The sequence below is a fragment of the Phoenix dactylifera genome, chromosome 5, assembly GCF_009389715.1.
Source record: "Phoenix dactylifera cultivar Barhee BC4 chromosome 5, palm_55x_up_171113_PBpolish2nd_filt_p, whole genome shotgun sequence".
Lineage (NCBI taxonomy): Eukaryota > Viridiplantae > Streptophyta > Magnoliopsida > Arecales > Arecaceae > Phoenix > Phoenix dactylifera.
Genome location: NC_052396.1, coordinates 8,701,628 through 8,721,483, shown reverse-complemented (window position 1 = coordinate 8,721,483; position 19,856 = coordinate 8,701,628). Strand labels below are relative to the sequence as shown.

Below are 19,856 nucleotides of genomic sequence, written 5' to 3'. Positions count from 1 at the left end.
AGGCTTCTGTTCGGCTGCACTGAGCCGGACAGAACCCTTCTGTTCGGCTGCACAGTGCCAGACAGAAGCCTTCTGTTCGGCTGCACAGTGCCGGACAGAAGCCTTCTGTTCGGCACTGTGCAGCCGAACAGAAGGCTTCTGTTCGGTTGAGGGTTGCCGAACAGAAGGCTTCTGTTCGGCACTGTGCAGCTGAACAGAAGCCTTTTGTTCGGCGATCCAGTGCCGAACGGAGCACGAACCGTGAAAAAAAAAAAATTTCGAAACAAGGTGGAACACGTACCTTTGCGGCCGAATCTTCGTCCCAAATCACTAGTTGCTTGTCCATGCTTCGAATGGGGCTTAAATCTCCTTCAAAGATCGCCTAAACGATGTAAATAGATCGAGGAGTTTAAGGGGGGTTTGAGGGGGGCAAGGTTTTTTTTCTTTTCAAAACGAAACGGAGGAGGAGGAGGGGGGGTGTACTGAGAAAATTTCAAGGGCAATATGGTAATTACACTAAAGATTAGTTTGGGTATTTTCTTTTTGGTTTTTGGGGGGTGTCCTTAGCAATAGGGGGGGTGTATATAGAACCACCCCTATTGCTCAGGACACCCCCCAAAAACCAAAAAGAAAATACCCAAACTAACCTTTAGTGTAATTACCATATTGCCCTTGAAATTTTCTCAGTACACCCCCCTTCCTCCTCCTCCGTTTCGTTTTGAAAAGAAAAAAAAAAAAACACCCCTCAAACCCCCCTTAAACCCCTCGATCCATTTACATCGTTTAGGCGATCTTTGAAGGAGATTTAAGCCCCATTCGAAGCATGGACAAGCAACTAGTGATTTGGGACGAAGAATCGGCCGCAAAGGTACGTGTTCCACCTTGTTTCGAAATTTTTTTTTTTTCACGGTTCGTGCTCCGTTCGGCACTGGATCGCCGAACAAAAGGCTTCTGTTCGGCTGAACAGTGCCGAACAGAAGCCTTCTGTTCGGGAACCCTCAACCGAACAGAAGCCTTCTGTTCGGCTGCACAGTGCCGAACAGAAGGCTTCTGTCCGGCACTGTGCAGCCGAACAGAAGGGTTCTGTCCGGCTCTGTGCAGCCGAACAGAAGCCTTCTGTTCGGCACTGTGCGGCCGAACAGAAGGCTTCTGGTGCCAAATCGCGTGCCGTGCTGAGGTACTACGTTCACAACACTTGCGAATATTTAATTTTGCTTATTTAATTTTGCTTATTTATAATTTTGTAGCTATAAATATTTTCTTATTTCTAATTTTGAAGGTGTTCTTGTTGCCGGGACATCCCGTTCCGCCAGTAGCGACCAACTGGCGAAAATATCATCTTCCTTGTGCTACCGGATGGGAAAATTCATATGAAGCCCGGATTCAACAGTTCAAAGAGAGCATCTCACCTAATGTTATAATTAGCGAGACAGTAGAGTTAGATTGATTGTTTATATATGTACAATTTTTGAAAGTTGTAAATTTTTTTGGGCTCTTAGAGTCATGTACTGTGAAACTCCATCATCAATATAAATCAAAAAATATCTGTCTTCGCATTGTTAGATTGATTGTTATGTGCACTGTTATATTTGTGTAAAATAGAACGGGCCAGGCTTTACAAAGATTACACGTAAATGTACCAAAAATATATATTTTTCATTAATATCAACAGTTTCAAATTACACAAAAAAAAGTCGAAGCTACATAATCAAAATAAAGGCTCCATCATCAATCCCTATGACGCCGTCGTCGACGCGTGTACTGCTGTACGTCCGAATGAGAGGGTGCTGGATCCGAATGAGAGGGTGCTGTACTCGGGCCAGGCTCATCACCCAGAAGTAACTGATGCATCTGACAAATAGCATGAAATAGGTGCCCGGCACCTAGTGACGTAGCCTCTGAGGGACCCATCCGTACAATGTCGGTACTGATACCGAGTGCATCTGCAATACGCCGCCGGTGCATGTCAGCATCATCATGACCTCCCCTAGGTCCAGAATGAGTACTCGAGCGCAGATGAGGAGGCTGAACTGCAACGTGCGTGATACGGAGATACCACTCCATGTATCCCGGTACGCTGTCTGATGGCCGGGTAACTGGGTGGCTCCTGCTCGCCTGGCTCAGCACGTGGTCCTCCCACCGCTCCCAAAGCTGATCCATATAGGAGTAATGTATCCGGTACGAGCCTGCTGTGGAACCTCTGTTGGCTCGCGTAGGGGCTAGTGGCGCTCGAGGGATGGTCTGAATACGACCAAACTGTCTAAGAACCCTTTCTGGATGATAGGGTTCTACGATATCAAGGCACTTGATGGAGCCACTAAAAAATGCGATATCAACATATGGGCGATCTCCCCGAAGCCGATGATGGGGATCCCAAATAACCTGCAAAACAAAAGGTCCATTTCAGTTTTATACTATATCGCATATTAAAAGTACTGACAAACACAAGCAAATGGTAATATGATACGTACCTCATCGATGCTCAAAAGGTCCAATGACTCACGTAGAACCACTAAATGGTCCATCGTGGTACGGGATGGAGTACCGGGCATCCAGCGGTGCACGCGGGGACTGGCATCAGTATACTCGAGCGACGGGTGAGGACTGAGTGCTGGAAAATGCTCATAAATCCATGCCTGCAGAAGCGTCATATAACCACTGATCTGTCTCACTGATGACCTCGACGCAATCCCCAACTGCCGATACAAATATGCTAAGGCAGCTGTACCCCAGGCATATGTGCTCACCCTATCCAGATCCCGCAGTAAACACAGATACGCTATAGGCACCCTGGTCCCACTCTTATCAGCAAAGAGTGTGCAGCCTAACAAAAATAACAAATAGGCTCGTGCTGCACACTCTATCCTCTGCTTGCTGTCTCTATCAGATACAGAGTGAAACTGAGTCCTCAGCCACTCCATCCTCACAGACTGACCGCGCGATGACAGTACCTCCTGACGCGCGTCTCCAGCTGACACCCCCAACAACTCCACAAGTAGCTCCTCAGCATCCCGATCACTCATCCTCTCAGGAGAAACTGCTACTGAGGCACCTGCGACAGGAATCCCTAAAATGGCGGATACATCATCCAACGTGATAGTGATCTCGCCAAATGGTATATGGAAGGTGTTCGTCTCGGGCTGCCATCTCTCTACGAAGCCCGAAATCAGAATCTTATCGGTGATTCGATAAGAGCACTGTACTAACTCTATGAGGCCCGACTGCCTCAATAGTGCTTTGAACCTGGTATTTGGTTGGTTTGAAGACCACCACTTCCATTCACCAACCTTGGCAGTATGGTTCATGCACTTTAGTGGAGCCCGTTCCTGTAATATAAATGTATAATTACTACTACTTTATAAAACATCAATAAACAAAATATAATGTTATAACAAATAAACAATACATGTTGCCTCCAGATGGAAGCTGCTATATGCGTCCTGAAACTGATCAGGACGGACTCATCCTCTGGACCTCCTGGACATGGTCCAACGGACTCATCGTCTTCGCCCCTAGCGGGCATATCATCATGCTCTGACTCAGGAGAGGGCGATGGCATATGAGCAGGCTCGGGAGAAGCAATCCTAGCACGACGTCTCCTAGCTGACGCCGTAGGTCTAACTCTGGAGGGACCGGGATCCATGTCTGAAAATATAGAAATTCAATGTTAGGCTATATCAAAGAAAATAATTCAATTGCTTACATAAATGATAAATGATAAAACAAGCCAAAAAAGAAACAAGTTACTTCTTGGAATCTACATGATTGGGTTTTGTGATAAATAATTCAATGTTACTTCAATTGCATACATAAATGATAATTCAAAAGTATACGACTCGTAAACTCAAGACATAACTCAATAATAGACTTTACCTAAAACTATGCCGCAGTTCTTAGTTTTTGTTTTTAGTTTTTGTTCGTTAACTAATATTGTGGTTTTATTATTTGATAGAGCATTTGATATGAGATAATCATTCCAAGATCAAGAATGACATCGATGAAGGTAACAAGATCATCATATTTGGATGCACCATGTTAATGCTATATGATAATGATTCTAAATTATCCCTACTTCTCAAATTACTATCTAATCTAGTAATGAAAAACTTGTCCTTGATGTTGGGTATCCAATTCACCCTAAGGACGTGATCTAGGCTAAAATTTGGGAATAAAAATAATCCTTAGTCTAACAACAGGAAAAAAAAAAAAATTTGGATTCGGCCCCATGGGGACCAAGATACATTGGGTCGGCCCCATGGGGCCGAACCAATGTATTTTGGTCGGCCCCATGGGGCCGACCCAATTGCAGCGGGTCGGCCCCATGGGGCCGAACCGAAGGCACTGGTTCAAAGAACCAGTGCCGAACGATTTGGGGAGGCGGGGGGGGGGGGGGGGGAGCTACCTCGAGGTGGTCGTGGAGGCGCCGGCGAGGTGCTCGTTGCTCGGGAGATGGCCGGGGAGGTGGTTCCGAGAGAAGCCGGCGAGGTGGTCGGAGATCGGGAGAATGCCGGCGACGAGAGGGAGAAGGGGGAACGGGGGGGGTTTTGGGCGTTGGCGAGGTGCTTTGGGCGGAACAGTTCAAAGGGAGACGGAGGGGGTTTGGCCGCCGGCGAGGTGCTTGAGGCGAGGTTTTTTGGGCGGAAGGGAGAAGCCGGCGGGTGTTTTGGAGGGGAAGAGCGGGGTGGGGGGGGGGGGTTTGGGGGGTGTAGAGAGCAATTTAGGTGAGGGGGTGGGGAGGGTGGGGGGTAATTTAGGAATTTTTAATTTTTTAGGGGTGTCCTTAGCAAATGGGGGGGTGTAGAGAGTATTTAATTTTTTTTTAATTTTTGGGGGGTGTCGTGAGCAATAGGGGGGGTGTATATAGAACCACCTGAGGTCCCAGTCTCCTTGCTCCGTTGCGTGCTTTAAAAGAGAGATCCGGGCGGTCTCGTTTCATAGATTTCCAGACTTTCGACGCTTGTTCAGAGCTTTCCTTTCGTTCGAAGAATCCGATCGGAGACAGCGAGCGAGAGATCTCCTCGCTCTCCGTCCTCCCACTCTCTTTCCCGTTCTCTGGTCTTTGGATCGGATCGGAGCTTTTTCTTCGCGTGGAAGATGGGGTTCGTGTCTTTCGCTGGAAGAGTCCTTTTCGCGTCGGTCTTCCTCCTCTCCGCATACCAGGAGTAAGTTCTCTACTTCTTTCTTCTCCTCGTTTCCCGTCTTCCATTTTGATCGTGCTCTCGTACTCCTTTTGGGTCGTTCTTCGCTAGATCTGCTGTTGTTCTCGCTGGAATTGATCTGGAGGTAGCTAGGGTTTCAGGAATCCTTGGTCTTTACTTGATTTCTGGCCTTGGATTTAAGAAATATGGCGAAGAGTCCCGGGAAGAGGCTTCCTGGTTTCTGCTCTGTTTTTTGGGCAAAAGATTGATTTTCTGGTTTTCTTTGTGCGATAGGTATTTTTTTTTGGTTGTCTTTATAGATATCTGCTTGGACTGACATGGTGCTGTGGCTCAGATCTGATGGTTTTGAGCTGAGGGATGGTTTTATTTTGTATTTTCAGCAAATTCAGCATTTTGAGCTGGGTTCGGAGTCTTGATTCATGTTGGAGATCCTATACAAGGCCTATTTTATGAAGATCGCATTTCTTTTTATATATCATTTTGTCTACTGTAGATCTATTTGCGTTTTTAAGCTTGACTGATCTGAGTTAGAGACTTTGCCAAATCACCATATGTAGTTGGGAGACAAGGCCTGATGGTTATGGTTATTGCAGTGCGGGGGATTTGGAGAATGTGAAAGTTGCAATCTAGTATTATGATTACAGTTGAATGGAGGGAAGAAGCTGAGAATTAAGGAAGAAAGATTCTTGTTGAGAATGATGCATGTGATATTTGCTTGCTATTATTGAACTTTTGAATGTTGTTATCAACCCGGTGGTGTTGCAATTATCCAGTCTTCTTAAGGGAACTTTGTGTGACCTAAATGGTATTATTTGGGGCTGTGATATTAATTTTTCATGTATTATTATCTTTTGATGAATTGAAAACTACTGTTGCTGATCATTTATTACCGTCTTAAATTCTTCATACCCAAGTGATGAATTTTTCCAATTCTGGAGAATTCTAAAATTCACATTGCCATTGTTTCTTTCACCTATGTAGATGCGTGTTATTTAGTAGAGGCCTACCGTGTAGGAAATGTTAGTTCTGTTACTACCATCTAGAGTAGAGGCAGTAGTTATTGTCAATTGATAACATGATATTATCCAATATCCAGACAAATCTTATGAATGTCCTAAACTCCTAGTACTCGTAATGTGTAAATTGATCATCAATTTTTCAAGGTGTAAGCGCATGAGCTTTAATGTTTTCTGCTTGACTTGTAGTGTTAGGAAGTTATATGCCACATCTATAGAAGAAATATGGCATCCATTGCTGTCAGGCATCGCTTTTCTAGTCATGTTAGTCCTGACAATTATTAAAGGGATGATTGACCTTGAGGATATGTTATTTACGAACAATTATTCTGTATGCCTTTAGTTTATGTCTGGATGTCCTGGTAACAGTCCATGGAATTATGCATTTATGGTGGATTCTGAGAAGTTATTGATGGGAGAAGCTAAATTTTTTTCATTTAGGGAAATTTTCTGATTTACAATACCAAAAAAAAAAACATGAATACCATAAATCATGTGTTCAGTGAAGAATGCATAATTCCTTTTTTTGGTTGGGGGGGGGGGTCCATCAAACTCTTCTTTTGGATCGTGCTTTCTCTTAAGATTCTGCTGTGGGTAGAATTTATTCACAAATAGCATATTCAAGCATCCAAGCAATCCCGTAAGCTTTACCTTATTAAATACTCTCATCCAATCTATGCGGATCAACTTGTATATAGAGCCTGAAATGTGCTCTAGTATTCTAGATTTCAATGGTCACGGTTCATCTTCAATTCATGTGAATTGTCTTGTTCGCTATTATCCACAGTGATTTCTCTGATCTTATTGTATTTATCTTTGTTGATTTCTCTAATCTTTGTTGATTTTTGTATGGTTTATCTTTGTTGATTTCACTATTATACATGAGTAAAAATTTAAAAGACAAGAAGGAATGAAACATGAAGAGAAAGTTTCTTGAGTATCATATATTTTATCTTTCATCCCCTCTCTTTCTACATTATATTTTGTATTGTTCAATGCTGAAATTCACCTATTGGGGATTCAGCTTTGTGGCCATTTACTCTAAACACAGTTTTTGATTGTTTTTCTACCTGGATATAGGAAGACCACATCTCCCAATCTGGAAGAAAACTGTTCTAAATGTATAACAACTGAAATTATACTGCATTATACTACAATTCTTTCAGAACTTGTGTTGATAGCCTTTCGTACTCCACACTCAGGCTAACATCTTCCAATTCTTTGAATGAAACAATGAACCAGTTTCATGAATCGGCTGCAACATAGTGTCTTGTTCATGGTTGTTTTATTTCTTGCTTCATGATTGGGATAGAATCATGATTTGGACATGTTGCATCGCTAGGAGTTATTTTTTGGGGAAGGATTTGGATCAGGTGCAGCTATGAGTTTTTTGTTGTTCTTATCATCAAAAGTGTGATATGAAACCTGTATGTGCTTTTGAAGGTTGAAGCTTTTATTTACTTCCATATGGAGGCCTGTTTTAGTGATACCAGTGCAGGGTTTATTTTATTTATGTTGCTTGGATGGTTCCACATTTCTTGGATGGTTCCACATTTATTTATTTCTATGTTGAATGTTTGTCTGGATATATTGTCTACAATGTGCTTTTACCATATTTGGAAGGCATAATATGTTATGAACCGTCACTTATCTGTCAAACACTTGGACTCTTATCATTTTTTTAATTGTAACTTTTGAAAATTGGTAGAGAAGTGGACCTTTCCAAGTATTGAGTTCTTGACCTACTTTAATAACATTAGAACTTAAAAGTGAGCTTTTTTTCTTTTTAGAGATTAGTCAAGAAAGGTATTAAAGTAACTTTGCAAATTGTTATTTTTTTTTAAAATAAAAAAAGGGCATCCTAGTACATGAGGCTCCTGCCGCTATGGAGTTTAGGGAGATCAGATGTACACAACCTTACTCTCGCGTGTGTTGAGCCTGTTTCCGCATTTCGAACCGGTGGCACCCTAGTCACCATGGAGCAACCTTTCTGTTGTGCCAATGCCTGTCCTCTGTTATTTTTCTAGAATCTTTTAGCTAATTGGAAGGTTTGGATGAGATATGCATAATGGAACACTTTAACAAATAATATCTCTTTTAATGTTTATTTGACACAAGATTTAAACATATCATTTTATTAAAATTAATTTTTTTCTCTATGTATCAATGTATTTCCATTTGTCCTCTTGCCAAGTCAAATACTTGGACATGTCTTTAAATCCGATTCTCATGTCCATCTCCATGCAATATTTAGTCTACATCTGACTGGGCAAGTTTTCAGCTTGCCTATTGGCAAATAATATATATTCCCTCTGTGCATTGCACAAGGTAGTTTCGGTACATGGAGCTATTTTGGTTTTTGTCAGATACAGTGTTACAGCTTTTCTTTGTAGTAAGTGCATCTCTTTCTGGTGCATTATCTTCTGGTGTATTATCTTCATTTGGTAAAAGGCAGATGTATCCCGTGCATGAAAACCACCTAGTATGATGCTTGGAGGGCTAAATATGGTATTCCGATTGGAACAAGCCTAAGATCTGCATTGGTGAAAGAATGTTAAATTAGCCTTCCATGCAATATGTTATATCCTTTGTACAAGAGTTAACTGTCCAGAAATTAATGAGTCTCCAGTTTGGGGATGCACTCTATTCATCATGTTTTAGTGACATGATAAGATGCTTTGCTATAACTTAACCATCAAAACCTATTGAATTATGATCCATAGGTATTTTAAGTTGAGCAGATCAAGGTCAGTGGTTGTGGTTTTTCAATTTATATGCTCGGTCAAACTAGCACAATTAGTACAGTATATATGCAACCACATTACACATAGCTAGATCACTGAAACATATAATTTTTGTTTTTTAGGCATTTTATGTAGATCATGATCAATGGTGTGAAATTGGATAGCGCGCACAAATTGATTTTGAACCATTGAATCTTTATAGAATATTTTGATGTTTGCCATGTAGTCTCATGTATCTGCATGCATCAGTGTATATGCAATATACTCGTGTGCATGTGTGAGTTGGCTAGTTAACCTTCCTTTGCTGATAATCTTTATTTTTCACTTGATGATATATTGACTGGGCTCCTTCTTGAATGCTTTATATTTATCTTGCAATTCATGGGCATTTTGTTGCTTTGTGCTAAATGTATAAATCATGGTGTGGTCAGGTTCAATGAATTTGGAGTTGATGGTGGGCCAGCAACGAAGGCCCTTAGGCCAAAATTCAACCTTTTCACGAAACATGTTTCAACCCATCTTGGGGTAGTAGTGCCACATGTTGAGGTGATTACTAACTAATTCTTCTATATAACTCTTCATCAAGTGATGTTACATGAGTCACAAATATGCAGTTCCTAAATACTTGGTTGATTTTTTTTTTGTTTTTTCTGACCAGATGAAACATGTTATTGCTACTACAATATTTCTGAAAGGGCTTGGAGGTCTTCTGTTCATCTTCAGCAGCTCTTTTGGAGCATATCTATTGGTTTGTGTTTCTTGTACCCTAGATTATTTAACCCATGTTCCTTAGATTATTTAACCCATCTTAGGGTCTCTTTAGCTATTCCTACAGGATTGGGCTGAAAATTCTGTAGGATTCGTAGATTTGGCTGTCCATTTAAGTATGGCCCTGGATCAACCAAACTCTATCTAGCCCAAATTTGGTAGGGGAAAAAAAAGTCCAATCCTATAGGATTCGCGGTCCATTTAAGCATGGTCCTGGATCAACCAATCTCCATCTAGCCCATATTCTGTAGGGAAAAAAAAAAAGGACCTCCAGAGTTTTTTTTTTTCCTTCCTGCAGTTTAAAGGCTAGGATCTGGACTGGATTTAGATAAGCTCTTAGAAAATACATGCTCTATGGGCCAACAGGCCTGATTTCTGCAGAATTTTCAGCCCAATCGTGTAGGAATAGTCAAATATATCCAAACAGGCCTTTAATTGTATAACTAGGGCGGTATGTGGTTCAACTGCTTTAGCAGCATTTCCATTATGATATCTGGACGTGGTCAGTGGGGTCCCATTCATTATCAGATGTTCGGTTGGTCACATATGTTTCTGGTACTGTTGGGAATTGGCAGGGTGCCATGATTGTGTAAAAAAAGTACTTCTGCACAACCTGCAGATTGGACTACAAGGGTGGGCAGTAATTTCTAGTACTCACACCCTGCGCTGTTGTATTTCTGAAAAGCGCATCCTATGTTTTGCATAATTTCAGCAAATGCTAATTACCTAGTTGAATTTGGGACTAGTAGAAATGCTGAAGTACTTGATGCTTGTGCAGCTTCTTTACCTGGCATTTATTACTCCTGTGGTGTATGACTTCTACAACTATGACATGGAGAGGCCGGAGTTTGTGCAGCTTTTCTTCAAGTTTGCTCAGGTGTGTGTTGTCTCTACTTTTTCACGTGACTGTCTATTCTTGCCAGGTCGTATGATTTAAAATTTTAAAACTAGAAAAAATAAATTGATTGCATTTGAGTTCTTGTTGCAGAATTTGGCTCTTTTTGGTGCACTACTCTTTTTCTTGGGGATGAAGAACTCTATTCCAAAACGGCAGCCCAAGAAGAAGGTTCCCAAATCAAAAACAAATTGAGTTGGGAACTTGGTGGCGCATGCAGTGTTAGGTTGGTGGGAGTCAGGTAATTGTCGATCTCTACACACGATGAAGCTACAGCAGCCATATCATCCTTGTTCCGTGCTTAACTTGTATCAGGTTCCATTTTGAGGGGCACTGCCCATTTGAGACGTGGATGGCGGATTTAGGTGTTTGTGTTTCTATTGTATTATTATTCCTGGAGGTTTGTTCCAGAGACTAGCTCTTTCTTTTGGTTGAAGCTCTTTCATAGTTGAGTTTATTTTGCAACTTAATTTAATTACGGTGTTCAAATTGTTTTTATTACCCAGTTTTGCCATTGGCCTATAGTTTCACGATGTGTCAAGGATGCTCATATTGTTGGACTCTCTCTTGGTCCTGATAGCTTTTGTGGAATGTGCATTGACACCCACCAAGATTGAAAGCAGTACCTGAGCTTCCGAATCTTGATCTTGTGTGTTGAAATCTTGATTTTGTTTGAGGCAGTGAAATGTCGGACCAGCACTTTGTAGCCCTTTTACCTATTCAAGTCCTTGGCCTTTCACTTTGTGGTGCGTGAACATTTTGTAGTGCAGAACTTTTATTTTTCCATGGTATGGGGAACATATGTAGTGTTTCAACTTGTGCATCTGAGGCTGCTTTAGTAGTATGTTGCCTCCTGTGGTGGGATATCATTGGTTAAGGTATGTACCGAAAGATAAAACTAGTTCAGGTCTGGGTTTTGTAGTTAACGAAATGGGGTGAACGGCTTTCTTCTTCTCATGACGATGAGGAGCGAGGCTGATGGTTGTGGGTTTATAAGAAGGAAATTGTGGGTTTTGGGAGAGGCGAGTAAGAATGTCCATGGTCAGTGAGACACAGAGGGGGAGAGAATGAGTGAAAGGGTCGAGGGTTGGAGCTGGGGATGGGCGTATCTGTCTCATCTGTCTTTTGATCAGCGTCTGTTTATTGTACTTGGCTGTCCATCTCTGCAGGGATGAGGATCAGGACCATCCATCGTCTGGATGGATCTTGCTAAATAAGAGAATTTTGGGTTTAAACCTGCAGGGTGCGTCGGACCAGGGCACCTGCATTTGTATCACGGGTGTTTGTTTAAAACCATGGTATATTAATTTCGATTTTTAAACCTGATTCGAAGGAAGGTGCATGTGATAATCATTTAATTCGAAAGGAAGTAGTATCAATTAGTGGATGTTAGCTGGTTCAGTTAGTCAAATTACTGTGGATTGTTGTTATTAGTATTTTATATTTGTTTCTTGCATGCAATATGTTTAAAATCTCTCAATACATTAGGTGGGGACTGTAGGGCCCTCTGTAATCTTGTCCAAGAAAAAAAAAAAGATTGACCAGTCCATCATTCTCATCCATTTGTATACTTGGTTAAGAAAAATTGACTTTTAAATTTATCTTTTAAAGCATCATTTTAATTTCAAAACCTTTTGTGAATTATTATCACTACAAAGATCTTAAAAAGATTTTTCAATTAGCTGGAAAAATCAAATGAAGGCTGCCTAGTGCCTAGGACCTAATTAAGGTCATTCAAAAAGAGGTTTTAGGGTGAGTGGAAAAACTTATCCAGCATAATTGGGGAGATGATCTCTAGCAATTTAAACATTTCTAGCATATTCAAGGGTATTGCTTACAATGACATTTTTAAGGATTGATGTGGATTGCACCAATGCAATAATTTAATGGCCATTCTATCAAAATATGATTCTCTCCTATGCCAGCAAGAGCCTATGTGGAAAAGATAAATGAAGAATATCCTGGTTGTGCCATGTGGATCAAAATCCAACCCACCCCCCACCCCCCCCCCCCCCCCCCCCCCCCCCCAAATGAAGAATATCCTGGTTGTGCCATGTGGATCAAAATCCAACCCCCCCCCCCCCCCCCCCCCCCCCCCCTTCTTTTTTTTTCCTCTCCCCGTCCGGTTTCTTGAGAGTCCGAACTAACCAGACCTTAACTAGAAAGAATTCTCTCTCCTGCATTAGGTATTATTTCAAGATGTTTTATACATGAATCTCTTCAAATATTGATATAGGATGCAGTTGGCAAGAATTAATTACCAAGAACAACTAATCTAGAAAAAACAGCAATAACCATGGATATGATTCTTAATTGAAAGAACGTAAAATAAAATATACATTGCTATAGCTATTGATCGAAAAACATTCTCTGTAGCCCAAGTAATATCTATTTTTCAAGAACTAGAGATGATAAAATACAATATTATGATAGTCGAAACAATAAATTCACTGCTGTATACTACAATCCCTTGCTCATTATACAGGAGCAACTCTGGCTGATTTTTTATGTACCATGAAAAAATAGTTCGGCAATTTATAGTAATTTTTTCAAGTAGGTACAAGCTTATTGCCAACTCTTCCACTAATAATAAGCTCCCTTGATCGTGAAGCTTGCTCAGAAAATATTTTTTTATGTGATTTTGGGCCTTTTAGAAAGAGCAGTAAAATCAAAATCTCATTTATATGAGTCTAGACATTTGTGCCCTATATGTCCACCTCATGTCTCATTGCTGGGTCCTCTTTGTGTACCATACGAGATTGAGGTCTCAGCATGCTTCTTTGGTGCATGGAGGGTGGCAATTCAAGAAGGCAATATTCTTAGTATCATATGATAATTATTGCTAACTTATCAAAATTGGAGGACTAGTTGTTGAGATTCATTGCTAAGTTCTACTCTTCTTAGAATTCATGTTTAGTTGATCATTTGTCTTAACAACTTTAGGATTAACGTCCATGTTAAGTTAGATTGAGTTTATCTTTAGGCTCAATGTACTGGAATTCATTTCTTAGTGGAAGTAGAAGATAATAGTGTTTTCATCTTTTAGTAGGAGATGATAACATTTTTTTTCTTGTAATAGGTGAGAGATGTATAGTTTTATTAAGAGAGAAAGAAAGTTGCATGAAGGATGGTAGCTTGATCTTTATGAGGTGTCTTTGAGGCAGGGGAGAGTTTTTGTGAGGCATTTTTGTGAGTAGAGCCGAACTCAATATTTCAGTCTTCATTTTCCTTTGAACAAATTTATTTTTGCTCTCTCAATTTTTTGCTTCCTTTGTTGCTTGATTTAATTAGTGTTTATTTTGGATCATGGACCGGTGTGTTTGATCTATACTAAGTAATATGCCATTCTACATGGTATCAAAGAAAAGTTGGATTGTGATCATGCAATTTGCAGCTTCAATCAGATTTATTCAGAGTGCAGTTTTTGGAGCGATGACTTGATTATTGGTGGTTTTAAAAATCATTATTCAGCATAATTGTAGAGTTTTCAAGAATTTGTTGTGCGTGGGAGTAAATATGTAGACTCTATTATGATTCAATATTTAGATCGTAATGGCCTACTTTACCAACATCAACATGGCTGCTTTTGAATAACATCAATTATTTAATTTGGAAGTTTTTAGTCAAAGCATATCTGATAGGATAAGATTTATGAGATATCTTGGAAATGTCAATGACGATGCCAACAGATACTTCCAATAATCAGGTTGCAAGGAGAAAGTGATATTTGAATCTAAGAGGTAATGTGGATTATCCAAGCTATGATAAATAGAAAAAATTATCTCTATATCCAGGATATAAAGGAGCTAAAGAAAATATGAAATATTTTTGCAGCTACCCGCTCGAGATTCATCAAGGTGAGATATCTCAAACAAAAGTTGCTTGAAGAATGGATTTAGTTTCAAGCTTTCCCAAAAATCTAAAAGAAAAGCAGAATTGGTTCAAAGATAAAGATTTGAAGCAAATGGAGCTTGATCGGTTAGAGCCATATTAAGTTAGGTTGAACTTGATAGGCTTAATATACTTAAGTTTGTATTTTTAGTAGAGGTAGGAGATAGTGGTGTTTTCATTATTTAGTGGGAGATAGTCATAGTTTTTCTTGTAGTAGAAGAGAGAGTGTAGTTTAATTAAGAGAGGGAGAGAGTTACGTGAAGGACGGTAGGGAGATCTTTGTGAGGCATCTTTGAGGTAAGAAAGTTTTTATGAGAGAAGCCGAACTCATTGGTTTAGTCTTTATTTTCTTTTGAACAAATTGATTTTTATCTCACAAATTTTTTCTTCCACCACTGTTGCTTAATTTAATTGGTGTTTATTTTGGATTCTAGGCTAGCATGTTTGATCTATACTTAGTTGCATGCTATTCTATACTAGTTTTAAGGAAACTTTGATATAAGCGTAACTCTTCTTTCTTAAAAATCTGAATTTTTTTTACAATTAAATAACTCATAATGTTGTCTAGTACATGATAAATATGGTGTTCTAAAGGGATGGCAACCATCAACAAATGTTCATAGATTTGGTAATCTATATGTGGTATTCAAGACCTTGTCAAGTTCCATCTCCATGGACAGTCAGGGATGACCAGATAATTTCAGTTTTGCGAGACCCTTGGCTAAGCTTGGTATTGCTTAAGCACAAGACCCTATTTATTAGTGTTGGGCAACGGGCCGTGCCGGGCCGGCCCGGCCCAGGCCCACCGGGCCAAAGGACTAAACGGGCCGTGCCTGGCACGGCCCGTCCAGCACGGAACGCCAGCCCGGCCCGGCCCCAGGCCCGTCTATTGGCGGGCCGGGCCGGGCACGGCACGCCACGGGCCGTGCCAGGCACGGCCCGTAACGGGCGCAAACGGGCCGTGCCAGGCACGGCCCGCAACGGCTTCAAACGGGCCGTGCCTGGCACGGCCCGCAACGGCTCCAGACGGGCCGTGCCGGCACGGCCCGTCTGGAGAGGGGGGAGGAAAATAGCCGTTTCCAACGGCTATTTTCGGGAAAAAGTCCATTTTACCCCTCCCAACAGTCCAATAACGGCTGAATTGAGGGGTATTTTGGGAAAAAAAATTTTGGGCTTCTATAAATGGCCCATTCCTCCCTCATTCTCACCACACCAAACCTCTCATTCTCTCCTTCTCTACTGCTATTATTTCTCTCTTCTAAAGTGCTCTTCTAGCAATTTAATTTTTAGTTTGTTCAAGTGCTACACAAGAGGAGGTTCCTGTTGAGAAGAGAAGGTCGCTTCTGTTGAGAGCACAAGAGGAAGCTCGGAATCTCGGCTCTGCCTCTGCCCTCCGACCCTCTACTCAATTCCTCCTTGCGGTTAGTTTTTATTTTTTGAATTAATCATAGATATGTCATCTTTTGAGGAAAGTCAGTTTGGCATTTCTGTTTCTGAGGGAGAAGAAACTGATCCCCAACCCCATGTTCCTAGTTCCTCTAGAACTGGTGAACCGAGTGAAGATCAAACCTCTTCTCGTAAGAGGACTAGTGCTGTATGGAATGAATTTGATAGAGTTATGGTTGATGGAGTCTGGAAAGCTAGATGTAAAAAATGTGCCAAACTTTATAGTTGTAGTAGTAGTGGGGGAACAGGGCATTTAAAAAGACATCAAGAGAGTCATAGGATGCATGATTCTCATGCTCAAACTCAAAGTACCCTTAATATACAAGGAGGATTACTTGTAGGTAATTTTGCATATAATCATGAAAATCAAAGAAAAGCACTTGTAAAATGGATAGTTAAGGATGAATTACCTTTTAGTTTATGTGAATCTTTTAATTTTGAAGAATATGTTCAATTAAATCTACAACCTGCTTACAAAAGAACTAGTAGGCGTACATTTAGAAGAGTAGCTATGACCAACTTTTTAGCAATGAAACAAAATTTAATTGAAACACTTTCTACTTTAAATGTAAAAATTTCATTAACTTCTGATATTTGGTCAGCATCTGTAGGTAGTAATTGTTTTATTGCCATTACTGCTCATTATATTGATAATGATTGGCAATTAAATAAACGTATTCTTGCTTTTCGTGCTTTTGATTTTCCACATTCTGGGCAACAAATTTCAAATATTATTTATCAAACTGCATGTTCATATAATATTAATGATAAAATTATGTCTATTACTTTTGATAATGCATCTAATAATAATTCTGCTGTTGCATTATTAAAAGACTCATTGCATCCCATATTAGATGGAAATTTACTGCATATTAGATGTGCATGTCATATCTTAAATCTTTCTGTTCAAGCTGGCATGGGCATGATTCAAGATGTGATTTCAAAAATTAGAAATGCAGTTTCTTTTATTCATGCTTCAAGATCAAGACTTCAAGAATTTAAGAAATTATGCATAAATCATGGTAAACGTTTTAAAAAATTTAAACTTGATGTAATTACTCGTTGGAACTCCACATATAGCATGATACATGATGCATACCCATATAAAAACTTATTAAGTGCATATATTAATGATCGTGGATTAGGCTTTACATTGTCTGAAACTGATTGGAATAAAGAAAAAATTTTGAAAGATTTTTTGCTTAGTTTTTATAATGCTACCAATGTTCTTTCTGGTATTTATTACCCTACTTCATGTTCATTTTTACAACAAGTATATATAATTAGTCAAAAATTTGCAGAACATAGATATGATGATGTTTTAATGCGTATTATTGACCTAATGGAATCTAAATGGAATGAGTATTGGGACAAGATATGTCCTATGCATAACTTAGCTGCTGTATTTGATCCTAGAGTTAAATTAAATGGCGTGCTAATTTTACTTGATGCATATTCTGAAAATATGAATCAAGATTCTGAATCTGCTAAAGATGAGGTAAAACAACTTCTTTATGATATTTATGCTATATATGATGAAAAAATTCGTGGATCTAGAACACAAATACAAACCTCTATTTCTTCTTCTAGTAGTTCTCGTTCGTCATCTATTTTTTCATTCATTGCACAGAGAAGACACACACATGCTTCAAGTTTCTCTTCATCTTCTTCATCTTTAAGTAGTGAACTAGAATTTTATTTACGAAATGATCTTCAGTCTGCATATGATGAAAATCAAATAGAGAATCTAGATGTATTATCTTGGTGGAAGAGTGTTAGAAATCAATATCCTGTTATGTCTGCAATTGCACGCGATATTTTAGCTGTGCCGATGTCCACGGTAGCATCGGAATCCGCTTTTAGTGCAGGTCGGCGTGTTCTTGACGAAAAGAGAAGTAGGATGACGGGCGAAACGGTGGAGATGCTTCTCTGCTTCAAGGATTGGTTGGATGCTGAGGCAAGACTTCAAGATAAAGGTGGACATAATACAACATCCTCTGATGATGATGATACAAACACTACTGAAGACTGAAGACTGAAGACTGAAGAGTGAATACTGATTCACTGAATCACTGATGATTAGTAAGATTTCTTAATTTTTTATAATTGTACATTTTTATTGTATTCTGGAGGTCAGACCAAGGTCCAAACCTCGGCCCTTTCTTAGTTTCTTATTGTATTCTAGAGGTCAGACCAAGGTCCAAACCTCCCTTCATGTACCATTTTGATTTAAATTAATAAACTGGTAGGGGTCTATGCCAAACCCCCACCATTAAGGTGGCTTTATATTCATAAATCCTTAGTTTTCAATATTTATTAATTTTTTTAGAAAATTTATGAAGCATTAATTTTTATCGGGCCGGGCCGGGCCCAGGCCCGGACCGTGCCAGGCCCGCGGGCCGTGCCGTGCTTGGCCCGCGGGCCTAGAACGGGCCGTGCCGGCCCAGGCCCGAAGCGGGCCGCGGGCCAGTACCCTGTGACCCAGCACGGCCCTCTCAAATGGGCCGTGCCAGGCACGGCCCGGCACTGTAGCAAGCGGGCCGTGCCAGGCACGGCCCGCTTCGTGCCGGGCCGTGCCGGGCCGTGGGCGGCCCGGCCTAGTGCCCAACTCTACTATTTATATTGATATAGGGTATTAAATCTAAACATATGTGATCTATGGGACTCCAATAAGCAACGAAATATGGAGTTGATGTCTGAGATCTTTAGGGAGGACCTCTCTTGTACTATTACCAATGAGCGAGCTAGGGTGATCAGAGATGTTGCACGAGACATTGACTTCTTGTTCAATGGCAATTCATGATACTATTTAGACTCTAAATCATTGTAGGTTCTTGATGAAAAACTTGAAAAGATGTATTTGGTAATCTAAATATCTTTCAAGAGTTTGGTAAGTTTGGTGGAAAATTGAATTGGGTAAGTTGTATTGTAATACTATCTTGCTTTGCAGGGTTTGATCTCCTAGATCATAAGCACCATATGGAATTGGAAGAAAAAAGACATCTAGCGTATCTCATTGAAGTGCCCTTTGATAGGGTGTAATATTGTGGAAATCCTCAGATACCTTTTGAAAAATATTTATGAGATTGCTAGATAATGATTTATGCTTGATGAGTCATTTGGAATGTTAGAAATGATCCTAAAAGACATCTTTCTTATGCACCAAGACTTTTTGTTCTTCTCTACCGCACATATAATTCGAGAATAGCAATCAAACAATTGATTCCCTGACCAACATTAGTTGTAGCATTGACAAACTTGCCATTTGGATCTCCACTGTCCCAAGAGTTGCTAATATATTCTTTTAGCTAATGCTCATTGTTACTCTATTTTGAGATTCTAAAGAGTTAATTCCATTTCTTACCAACAAGAAAAGGGATGTCTACCTGCCTTATTATGGAGAAATTGTTGGAAATTGTGTCCCAAAACCAATTTTTTAATTGTAAGAAATTGGATTATGTATATGTTTTATTAAAATGAATAAAAATTTATTCTAGCATTTTTCTATTCATCACAAGTGATACATCTTCAAATTGAACTCCTGTGTATTGTGATGAAGTTCCTAGGACTAATTTAGTAGATAAAGGAGGTTTTATTATTTAGTCCTTAAACCAGTTCGCGACCAAATGATGAGCTGTCAATTGGACGATAGCTATGTCAAGCATAGGTCGTTGTGTGCCATTTAGTTGGTTGTCCTCTTAGACCAAGGAGTGTGGAGACACTGTATGGCATACAGGTAAGATGTAGCAGTACATCGTCACTGAACAGTGACTCACCTACGGAGCACTCCACTGTCGGGAGTTAGCTCGCAAAGCGTATGGGCATAAGTACCCCTTAGACCTGAGACTATCACGGTGACTTGCAAGCAACTCACTGTACTTAGGCACTGGATGACCTGAATTTCTAATTCAGGGATTGGAAGGATGTTGGGTGCAGTCAATTACTCACGAAGTCTGTG

At 40.1% G+C, this 19,856-nt stretch overlaps 1 protein-coding gene across 1 annotated transcript; it reads left to right on the top strand.

Moving 5' to 3' along the window:
• The first annotated feature begins 4,860 nt into the window (after positions 1-4,860).
• LOC120110858 lies at positions 4,861-11,085 on the top strand. The gene is made up of 5 exons (XM_039126745.1): positions 4,861-5,141; positions 9,330-9,444; positions 9,557-9,646; positions 10,445-10,543; positions 10,655-11,085. Exons 1-5 carry the CDS (start codon positions 5,074-5,076, stop codon positions 10,754-10,756), a joined length of 474 nt encoding a protein of 157 aa, XP_038982673.1. The 5' UTR covers positions 4,861-5,073; the 3' UTR covers positions 10,757-11,085.
• The last annotated feature ends 8,771 nt before the right edge of the window (positions 11,086-19,856 follow it).

Excerpts from the sequence above, each read along its gene's own strand:
- LOC120110858 (XM_039126745.1), top strand. The coding sequence starts at position 5,074 with ATGGGGTTCGTGTCTTTCGCTGGAAGAGTCCTTTTCGCGTCGGTCTTC. Across the intron at positions 5,142-9,329 it reads CTCCTCTCCGCATACCAGGA|GTTCAATGAATTTGGAGTTG; the intron begins GTAAGTTCTCTA and ends TGGTGTGGTCAG. Across the intron at positions 9,445-9,556 it reads TAGTAGTGCCACATGTTGAG|ATGAAACATGTTATTGCTAC; the intron begins GTGATTACTAAC and ends TTTTCTGACCAG.